Source organism: Fundulus heteroclitus, chromosome 7, assembly GCF_011125445.2.
Source record: "Fundulus heteroclitus isolate FHET01 chromosome 7, MU-UCD_Fhet_4.1, whole genome shotgun sequence".
Taxonomy (NCBI): Eukaryota; Metazoa; Chordata; class Actinopteri; order Cyprinodontiformes; family Fundulidae; genus Fundulus; species Fundulus heteroclitus.
Window position 1 is genome coordinate 25,713,816 of NC_046367.1, and position 10,995 is coordinate 25,724,810.

Genomic DNA, 10,995 nt, shown 5'->3' on the forward strand with positions numbered 1-10,995 from the left:
TTAGAAGAAAAAAATGTATCCACTGTACATGTATAGTTCAGATCATCACTTTTCTCTGTTATTAATGCAATTTAAGAATACCGAAACACTGCGATGTGATTCACACAGTGGGCCCGAATAAAAAGCCACATAGACCGTGCGCGGCAGGAGCTCGCTGCGGCTGTACTGATGCAGCTGGGAAACACACCACTGTGATTTTCAACCCTCGGACACTTCAGCTCCCCTTTTTAGTCACCGCTGTGAAGTTAGTTTTCACGCCCTGCTGCTTCAGCGCCATCTGCCTCCTGTTCGAGCCGATACAGGGAGGCTGATCAGGGGCTAATATCTGCTCGCTCCTCCGTCTTCCTCCTCTCAGGTGGAGCAGTCAGCCATGCTAGCGTGACTTACAGCCGGTGCATCAGCTGGGGGAGGAGGGGAGGTGTGTTGCTTCATGGTGTGCTCTGCCATTAGAAGAATAAAATTTGAATTCCATGAAAGACAACCTCATAGAAAGACAACACGTTTTCTGATCTGAGCGTTTTTGAGCAAAGCAACAAAGCTGACCACCCCTGAGCCGGTCCTTTGGTATTCACCTTTGATATTCACACAGCCTCATCAGTGCGCAATAGATGATATTATACCCCCAACTTGTTTTCATGGCCCATTTCACACATATAAGGTCTTATTTTTTTAGTTTCCAGTCTGCTAATTAAGATGAAAATTGGCCAATTTCTTTGTGAATCCCTTTAATTAACTGTTGGTTTAAACCACGCCTGCTCGTAAACACAGCCAAAAAACACTGTTAAAACGTTATTTTATTGTATTTTGTACAGTTACTTACAATTATCTTGAACAAGATTGTCTTCTTCTGCTTAGGACCAGTACTCAAATATTTCTCCTGTGAAAGTAAAGAGTAAAGTGAAATTGAACTTCCTTTGACATTGAGCGGGTAGGTACATTAATGTAGAGCTTCCACAGAGCACCTATGTGAACGTACTATATATATAAATATATATGTGTATATATATATATATATATGTATGTGTGTGTGTGTGTGTGTGTGTGTGCGTGTGTGTGTGTGTGTGTGTGTGTGTCTGTATAATTGCAAAAGAAAAGTGAGTATTTTCCCATTGCTCCTTCAGGGAAGCCCAACCCAATCAACTATCTTTCGGAGGTGTTGTGAAAGCAGAAACTGCAATGAAGACAGAAGAAGAGGCTGGAAGTTTGATTAACTTTACTTTTAGGGTAAGTTTAGTCTAAATAGATTACTGATATACGAACATCATTTCATGTTATTAGTATAATGTGCTGTTCTGGAGCTGCGTCGTCTGAATTTCTCCCCCAGATAAACAACTTGTGGAAGCCTTTGGCCCATCCTCTCAATGCCTCGCTGCACATTAAGTGGCCCAAATACAATAAAGATGGGAAATGGCTTCTTTACCTGGTGAAGGTCACATCTCATGGACAGGAGAACGTCGTCTGCTTGCCTCAATCTGAAATCCACTCGCTCAAAAGCATTTGGGTGGTGTTTCTGAGAATTTGATGTTGAAACAATATTATTCTGAGCTCAAAATATTCCCTCCATGCGTTACAGCTGTGTGTTGTGTTGGTTTTAAAGTGTAGAAGAAATGTGCTTTCAGGAGAGTTCTCCATCACCGCAAAACGGGACGTGGTCGAGAAAGAAAGGAAACTTGGTGGCCAAATCCGCTTTCATTCAAAATATAACATTTTGGTGAGTGGATTTACATATTCTGTGTTGTAAACACCGAGACATTTTGTGTTTACAAGTTTGCACTCCTTTTTTTTGTTTCAGTCCTGTAGAGGGAAAACAAATGTGTGGTCTACAGTGCCCTCATTGCAGGGAATTGATGGTACTGCAGTTGAGCTGAGATCTCGTTTGTGGAACTCCACCTTTATTGAGGTAACAAATTTTAGTTTCTGTCGCCTCTTTTATGCATCCAGAGTTGATCAGCATGATTATGGACGTCCTCCTGATTAATTATTGAAGCTCGTGTTTCGGTTTTCCCACAGGAATACGCCTCCTTTCCAACCACAGTTTTGGATGTGGAGGCCTCGCTCGTGCTTCCTCTCAGGCTCAGACATATTCCTGAAGTCTCCTGACTTTACTGTACGCGCTTCATCGGCTGAATGGGAATATTAACCCCAGCGGTCCTTTATAACGCCTGGGCTCATCGGGTTTTTCTGCTTTGACATTGTGTCTCAGGTGAAGGTCCTCGTGTCGCCCGACAGCGAGTTGGCTCAGTTCGGAGTTCCCTGGTGATCATTCTGATGGCGGTTCTGGCCGGGGTCCTGATTTTGGCCTTGATGGTGTTGTGTTATGGAGGTGGGCAGATGTTTGTTGAAAAAGGACGAGCTAGATGCAAGCCGAACTTTCACGTCGGATGGGAGGGAAGCTGCAGCTGGCGAAGCATTTAAAATCTGTGAACAACTAGCTAACTTGATTTTTCACATAATTAGACATCTAAAACGCCAAAGCAGCTGATTTAATGAAGCGTGTCTGGCTAGTAGGAGTGCAATCACATCTAATAAAGAATCAATTTATAGAAAACCGCCAAAAAATGATTCTGAGAAGTGCAAGAGGCCAGTAGATTTGTCAGAGGATCCATACCCTTTGATCTTTTCAAATATCTTCACATTACAACCATAAATTCAATGCATTTAACTTGTTTTTTCTACGGAATAGACCAACACAACGCAGGTATAATCTGAGATTTAGATGAAAAATAATATGTGGTTTTAATTGCAAATCAGAAAAGTGTGATGTGGATTTGTATTCAGCCCCTTCTGTGTCAATACTTTTTTAGAACCACCAATTTGCTGCAATTAAGGTCTTTTGGGTTGCGCCTCTACCCAGTTGTGCACATCTAGTGGCTGAGATTGTTACCCGTCAGATAAGAAGGAAATTTTTGTGAACTGCAACTTTAAACTAATGTCACAAGACCTTAACCGGCAAAAAATGAACACAGAAAATGCATTAAATATGATTAAAGACCCCTTAGAAAGCAGCAAGAAAATGCTGAGAAACAATAAACACAAAAGAAAACCAAAACGGCCGGAGAACAAGACGATAATAAGAGGCTAAAATAAACTGAGCGGGATGTGTTGAAAACTGGCACCTGAAAGAAAAAAAAAACGTGAAAAAAAATTACATTTACATTCACATAAAGGCATTTAAATATTTTGTGAAAGATGACACAGCTAACCTTTTGCCCACCCTTTGTCTCTCTTCAGTGCGGTTTCTTCACGAGGGCGACTATTAGAACAATTCAATGCTGCGTATCACAAGGCAGAGATCCACGTTCAGCCCTCAGACAAAGAAAACCCTCACTGATGAGGCCTGATTCTCTCTCTGATCGGGGGGTAAAGTCGGCATGAAAGCGTGATTATCACCGCAGCTGCTAACGAGCTTCGCTTTCCGTGCCTAAACCCGCTGACCTAATGCAGATACTCTCAATCAGACACTTATTGTACTGAGATGAAGATGCGAGTCATCTGGAGGGGTTTTACTTGGAAGAACTTTCCAGCTGAAGTCAGCATAAAATAAAACCTCTTTCTTTTTTTTTTTTTGCTTCTGCGTAATTACATCTCTTTTTGCTGCCAAACGTCTAGACACGTTTCCATGTGCAAATTTCCAAAAAAAATTTTTTGCAACAACGCTGTTTCTCTCCAGACTGCTTTTCCCGACCTTTTCTATAAACAAAACACCGCAAAATCATGCTTACCTTGCTGCGCTGCTCTCCTTTAATCGTCCCTTTTGAAATATGACAAGATTTAACTTCTTTAAATCTCTTCCCTCCATCAGTGCGGATTCTTCCAGCGCTCCAACAAGAGGACAGCGTACTCGCTACCACGCAGTGCGGATCAAAAAGGAGACCCCAGCTTACGTCGACGGAAAAGCCGAGTCTGAGGCTTTTGAGAAGAAGCAGTGGATGACGACGTGGATCGACAATTACAGCTGCTAACGAATGTTTTATCTCCTGAGGATTCTGGGTTTGACCCACTGAACTTTCATTTTTTATTTTTGTGTGTTTTTCATTCTAAATTTGGGTTCAAGACAATCAATTTACACACTGTATAAATGATGCTGTATATATTTAAATATTTCTGCACATTTTGTATTATTTTTCATATGAAAATAGCCATGTAACCAAAGCCTTTTTTGGAGCAAGTTTACTGCTGTTTCTGGTGCTGTACTGTCTTTTTTTTTTAAACCTCAAATTGTGTACAGAAGGTACAACTAGTTCAAATATATGAATAATAAAAGCATTGTTGGTGTTCAGCGCAGTTTAACTCCCACCCTTAAATCCTCATTCCTGAGAAGTTTAGGTAGCAGCCACTGGACCATAGAGCATCACTGAGGTGGCTTGTTTTGTCCCACATGAGGAATCCAAAAGGGAAGATGTTTTTTTTTTTTTTTTAATAAAGCAGAAATGTATATATTTTATTCAGACATTTGTTAATGTAATTGGTTGAATAGACAAAAAATAAAAACTCTTTTGTTTGTTACAAAGATACGACTGTTCCGAACCTCTCCTTTCGGGGCACTTTGACGCTACAAAATTCAGCATTAATGCAATTATAAATAAGCGATATGTGTGTAATGTGGTAAATGCATGTTGCTGCACCTTTTCTGTGAAGGAACATTTGGGGGGAAAAACATTTGAAATTAGCACTTTCATAAATGCCTCCAGAATCCGAGAGGCCTTTACACACCCTCACTAATATTAGCTTTAATGTCTAATTAAAGCTAATATTAGCTTTAATTAGACATTCTAATTAACATCTAAGGACGTTAATTAGAATGGTTGTTGAGTTATTTAAAACGACTTGGCTTTTCTGGCCTTTAATCGGATTCTACACATTTTCAACAGGTTGGCGAGGCCATCCCAGAAGCCCGATGAGCCGCCATTGATCCAAAACCAGTCCTGATATGTTTGTCCTGTTGGAAACCAAGTTGCAGCCAAAGCTACGTTCACGCTGCAGGACGTGATGTTCATTTCCGATTTATTATTTTTTTTTTAGGTGGCTGTTAATACCACTGAGCTATATAAATACACTGGAGTGCTGATTTTTGCCGAAAAACTGAAGTCACTGGCCGCCATCTTGCTACTCCCTACTCTCACAGAATCCCATAGGATTTGGGTTGCAACAACAAGCAGTTTTCTGGCTGAGTGAAAACGTTTCATAGGTAATTCTACAGTCAGTGGATGTACTAACACTATCAACTACTAGGAAATTAGGTGCTGAAATATTTTACATTATGTTATTCATATTAAACATACATATATGTATATATAAATATTTGTACGTGTATATATGTAGATCTATGTATACATATATGTAAATATTTTTTGTATATTCTTATATATATATATATATATATATATATATATATATATATATATCTATCTATTATATATATATAGCTATATATATATATATACAATGCTAATTATTTCAGCACATGACTTTCTCAGTACTTGATAGTTTTAGTACATTACATAAAAGTATATGGCATTTGACATTTTAAAAGTTTTAAGCCCCCCCTGAACATGAGAAAATCCTCGTTATTCGATGCTGTAGCGCACATATTCCCTAGTTACTGGGGGGAAAATAGGGAGTACTAATATGGCGGCTGGTGGCTTCAAAGCGACTCGTTCTAAGAGCGAGTTATTAGCACACCAGTGTATTATATAGCTCAGTAGTTCATACTACTATTAAATCCGACCGCCACCAGACTGCAGTCTGAACGGTTCAAGACCGCAAAGCGTCCCGCATGCGCGGATGACGTCACACAGCAGCGCACTGTTTACGGAAGTAATGGTGAATGTAGTTGTTTCTAGAAGTGTTCAATAAAGTTTTGTTAAAAGAAAACTCGAAAAGAAAAAAAAGCGCGGTTACCAGCCGGCATCTTTCCTTATTAGAAAACTGCTGAATAATGGGAGCGGACAGTATTAAGATCACATCTTAGCAAGACGAAATAAGGCAAGAAGAAAGCAGCACATCTATTAATGGTCTTCTGTGGATCTCTAGATGCTGCTACTGCGTGTGGACGTGTGGTGAGAAGCAGGAGTGACGTGAAAGACGGATAAAATGCCACATGACCGCTCAGACAGCGGAGGTATATTGAAGTGGCAGAGATCGATGACAATCGATCGGAATTGGGTCGTTCACACTGCCAAAGATAGAAAAAAAAAGATCAGATCTGGGTCGCATCTCCCTGCAGTGTAAACGGAGCCCAGTTTTCAATCCTCTGATGATTTAAGACTGAGCCACCCATCCACCACCAGTACCATTGACAGGAAAACATTCCCACAGCATGATGCTGCCACTGCCGTGCTCAGCAGCAGCTTCACTGACCCTTAAATTTACAAGCCCAACTTTACCTCCATTATTCCTGTTATTCTGGACAAAAAGCTCCATCTTTGTCTTGTCTGACCAGAAGACTTTTCTCTGGAAGGCACTGGGCTCGTCCAACATGGGCACCAATAAATTTGATCATTTTGGAAGACCTTTTTAATCAACATTCTCTCCACATTAATGTTAAACTGCCTTCACTGGGGACGGCGACACTGGTGTTTCAGTTAATGGATTAATGGAAAAGTATTTTATTTGAGATATACGGTTGTCCTCATTGCACAATGATCCCAAACGTGGATCTACTCCAGGGTTTTGGAGCAGGTAAAGCAATTTAATTAAAATTAATTAAAAACCTATGTAAAAACGCTACAAAATTCAGCATTAATGCAATTATAAATAAGCGATATCTGTGTCATGTGGTAAATGCATGTTGCTGCACCTTTTCTGTAACGTTCTTTTCACAAAATGTGAAGGAACATCTGGGGGGGAAAACATTTGAAATTAGCACTTTCATAAATGCATCCAGAATCCGAGAGGCGTTTACACACCCTCACTAATATTAACTTTAATGTCACTTAGGACGTTGCAGAGAATCCGGGTTGTTGAGTTATTTAAAACTACTTTTCTGGCCTTTAATCGGATTCCTCACATTAATTAAAAACCTATTTAAAAAAAACTAGATTCTGCAAACTGAAAATCAGTACCTTCAGCTCATCTTAACCCCAAAATACAAACAAGCACACACACCAAAAACATTGATTTGAATGAACAATTGCTTCCAGCTTCCAACAACCAATTTACCCCCAATCCGCAGGTCAGATCCTGAAACTTTTGGCATGTTTTTCCACTCATTAAATGGATAAAAACTAAAAACCGATGCCGTTTTTAATCTACCGATACACCGACCAGCACATTAATGGATCATTTGGTTCAGCTTGATAACGATCAGATGTATGTTTTCAAGCATGACCAGAGATAGTCTAGTTAGTAATCGAGGCATTTGCTGCTGAATTCAATGTTATGACCTCCATCGAGGAAAATGCTGTACATTTCCATCCCTTATGTGTTAGAAGAGCTAAAATTTGTCTAAATCAGTAAGGATTTAGAAAGGAACTGTAAAACTGTGCACCCAGGACAAGCCTGATCATTTCAACAGAAATATTAAATCCTTTTAATTCTGCACCATCTCGGTGTAGAATTTGTTTTTAAATACACCCCCCTCACCCAAAAAAAAGAAAGAGTGTGAAGAAAGTGATTCCTGCAAGGCTCACCTATTTTGAGAAATACCAGTTTTAATCATCTACTAATTCAAAAGAAATTACAAACATTTTCCTCATATCCAGAAGAACTTACATGAGCACAAACATTTGTTTATAAAGCTTATGGAATCCAAAAATATTCACTTTCTTTATGCAAAGCAACCGAGCTGCAGGGCCAGGGATGAAAAAAAGGAGCAGGAATTAGTGGAGCCAAAAGAGAAACAAGGCTTTTCCCTGTAGCGTAAAGCCTACACACACTCAGATCAACTTATTCTTCAGTCAAATGTTAGGCGAAAGGTTTTCTCCTGCTCCTTGCGCTGCGTGTCACAGAGTTTGGACACTTCCTCCACCCTCCTGTGCAGGAGAACAGAGTTCTGGTCGATCCACTGCAGGGAATCCATGTGGGCGTTGAGGATTTTACAAATCTGCTGAAGCTGTGGAGGGAAGAAGAAGAAGAAGAAAAAAGAGATTAATGGAAGCAGCAGCCCGTCATGGGAGCAGGTTTGATGATGATGGGCCTCCGATCTTACCGGGTCGCTGGTGTCTGCGGGGCCGCTGGACGTGTTCAGGTGCTCGATGATCTCCTTCAGGTCCTGCGACATCCTCTTCAGCTGCGCGTCCACGTTTTCCGCCAGCTTGTACGTCCTCTCCCGCTCCTCGTCGGCGTTCTGCATGTAGATGGTGCCGCTCTGCTCCTTCACCGACTCCTCCAGCGGACAGAGCAGGTCCTCCAGCTCCTTCTGCTGCGACAGGATGAAGTCCAGCTCCTGGTTCAGCCTCCGCTGGTCCAGCTTCACCTTCTCCAGCTCCTTGTGCAGAGACGTGATCTTCTCGCCGTTCTCCACCAGCATGCGGTCCCACGCGTTCACCTGGGTGGCCTGCTGCAGGAAGTGCCTCTCCTGGTCCTCCAGCTCCAGGCTCCACTTGTTGATGAGGCTCTCCAGCTGGGCGTAGCTCATCGCCGGCGGGGCGGTGGTGGCGGCGGCGGCGGTGGTGGCGAGGGCCCCGGCTGTGGTAGTGGCCGTCATGGCGGTGCTGGACAAAGGTTTGGCTCCCAGGGTGAAGCCCATAGCAGCGCCCGTCGTGGCGGCTGCAGCAGCAGTGGTGGTGGAGGAGGAGGAGGAGGAGGAAGCGGGAGTGGTGGCAGCAACCGACCCTAAGGGCTTGAGGGTGAAGTTTAGACCGGCCGCCGCTGCTGAGGGCGCCGCGGTGCTCGCTGCTGGAGCCGGGGTGGTCCCCAGCATGAAGCCGGTGGTGGCTGCGGGGGCCGGGGCAGCTGTGGTGATGGCCGAGGCGAACAGAGACGGGCCCGGGGCAGCCGAGGAGGCGGCCTGGGTGTAGGCAGGAGGCGCCGGGGTCGAGGAGGACTTGATCCCGAAGCTGAATCCTCCACTCTGGGTTGTTGCTGCTGCTGTGGAGGTGGAGGGCGCGGTGGATCCGAAGCTGAACCCTCCTCCTCCACCTCCTGCTGGTGGTGCTGCTGCGGGGGCGGGAGAGGCTGTAGCTGTGGTGACCTGGACTTTGTTGCCAAAACTAAAGCCCCCGAACGGCATGCTGCCTGCCGCCGCTGTTGTAGCCGCAGGCGCGGCGGTGGATGCGGCGGCAGGCTGCGGCTGAGGGGCGCCGCCGAAGCTGAAGCCTCCTCCGGCGGGCGCTGCAGCGGTGGTCTGAGGAGTCAACCCCCCGCCCAGGGTGAACCCCGAGCCCGTAGACGAAGCCAACATGGAGCCTAGGGTGGGCGCTGGGGCCGCCGTGGTCTGAGGGGCCGTGCCCAGGCCAAACGTGCTGGTAGGGTTCCCGAAAGAGAAACCGCCGCCGGCGGGGGAGCTCTTCGCCGCGTTGCCGAAGCTGAAGGAGCCGGTGGGGTTGGAGGCGGCGGCGGCGGCGGCCGGCTGGCTGGTAGCCCCGAAGCTGAAGCCGCCTCCTGACGGAGCAGGAGCGGAGTTTGTTAAAGTGAAGCCGGCAGCGGGAGCCGCGGACGCGGTGGTCTTCTGGGCTTGGAAGAAGCCCGAAGGCTGTCCGAAGTTAAAGCCCCCACTCATGGTTACACTGCGGGGACAAAAAGGACGGACAAAATGGTCACTTCCTCGGTGAAACCTCGGCGGCTTTTGGCGGGTCGGGATCCGGAGTTGCTTTAAGCTAGCTCACCGAAGAGACTCCGCGTCTGTTTAAGACGACTTTTCACGACTCGGCGGCAAATAAAGTCACGCAGTGTCGCTTTACAATTGTTTCCGCATAGTTATTAAAGAGTAAATGCTGACAAAACGAGCATATTCCTCTTCAAAACGTGGCTCCATGCACCGACATTTTTGTTGCTATCTAAAGGAAATGACGGCAGTTAGGAGACCATTTTTGTTTAGCCCTGAACTTTGTCTAGCAGGTAGAAAACCCCACCCCTTTTACTCAACTGACACATTTCTTAGCCAATCACAGTTCTTAAAACAGTGGTACTGCAATTTTATTGGTTCTGCTTGCAACCTTACAGATAAACTTCAGGGTAAAGCTTTGGTTAACAGTTTCAAAGAGTCATCGATGACAAGAGTGTGAACACACTTGATTAACGGATCATAAACGTACTACGTTATCTTGATCAAGAGAATGTCTCTACTAAAATAAACTAAAGTTTATTAACATTGAAATGTTTGTGTATATATATATATATATATATATATATATATATATATATAATATATATATATATATAGATAACACACATCATATTATATATATATAGATAGAGAGATATATATAGAGAGATATAGAGAGAGATAGAGAGATACACACATACAGAGAGAGTCTCTCTAGAGAGACTCTCTATCTCGGAGATCTCTCTCTCTTGTCGTGTGTCTCTCTATCTCTCTCTCTCTCTCTATCTATCTCTCTCTCTCTCTCTCTCTCTCTCTCTCTCTCTCTCTCTATCTCTCCCCACCCATATACCTATAGATATCTCTATCCCCACCTCCATATCTATATGTATCTGTCTCTATATATATATATATATATATATATATGTATCTATGTCTCTATATATATATCTATATATATATATATCTGTGTGTGTTATATATATATATATGTGTATATATATATATCTCTCTATATATATCTATATATCTATATATATTATATATCTATATATATATATATCCTATATATATATCTATCTATGTATGTGTGTATCTATATGTATATGTGTGTATATCTCTATCATATATGTGTGTGGTGTGTCTATCTTATCTCTGTCTCTGTGTGTCTCTCTGTGTGTGTGTGTGTATATCTCTATATATATATCTCTATCTATCTCTCTATGTGGTGTCTCTCTCTCTATCTATCTGTGTCTCTCTCTATCTCTATCTCTCTCTCTTATATCTCTATA

At 43.1% G+C, this 10,995-nt stretch overlaps 1 protein-coding gene and 1 long non-coding RNA gene across 2 annotated transcripts; one reads left to right on the forward strand and one right to left on the reverse strand.

The window, feature by feature from the left end:
- The first annotated feature begins 900 nt into the window (after positions 1 to 900).
- Positions 901 to 1,635, forward strand: LOC118563724. Its single transcript, XR_004931392.1, has 4 exons — positions 901 to 928; positions 1,122 to 1,224; positions 1,325 to 1,501; positions 1,620 to 1,635. It is a non-coding gene; the product is annotated as an uncharacterized LOC118563724 (long non-coding RNA).
- Positions 1,636 to 7,631: 5,996 nt separating this feature from the next.
- Positions 7,632 to 10,025, reverse strand: LOC118563725 (nuclear pore glycoprotein p62-like). Its single transcript, XM_036139298.1, has 3 exons — positions 9,768 to 10,025; positions 8,150 to 9,668; positions 7,632 to 8,053 (listed from the first exon to the last, which is right to left on the reverse strand). Exons 2-3 carry the CDS (start codon positions 9,659 to 9,661, stop codon positions 7,895 to 7,897), a joined length of 1,671 nt encoding a protein of 556 aa, XP_035995191.1. The 5' UTR covers positions 9,662 to 9,668; positions 9,768 to 10,025; the 3' UTR covers positions 7,632 to 7,894.
- Between the last annotated feature and the right edge of the window lie 970 nt (positions 10,026 to 10,995).

Excerpts from the sequence above, each read along its gene's own strand:
- LOC118563725 (XM_036139298.1), bottom strand. The coding sequence starts at position 9,661 with ATGAGTGGGGGCTTTAACTTCGGACAGCCTTCGGGCTTCTTCCAAGCC. Across the intron at positions 8,054-8,149 it reads CCGCAGACACCAGCGACCCG|CTTCAGCAGATTTGTAAAAT; the intron begins GTAAGATCGGAG and ends TTCCCTCCACAG.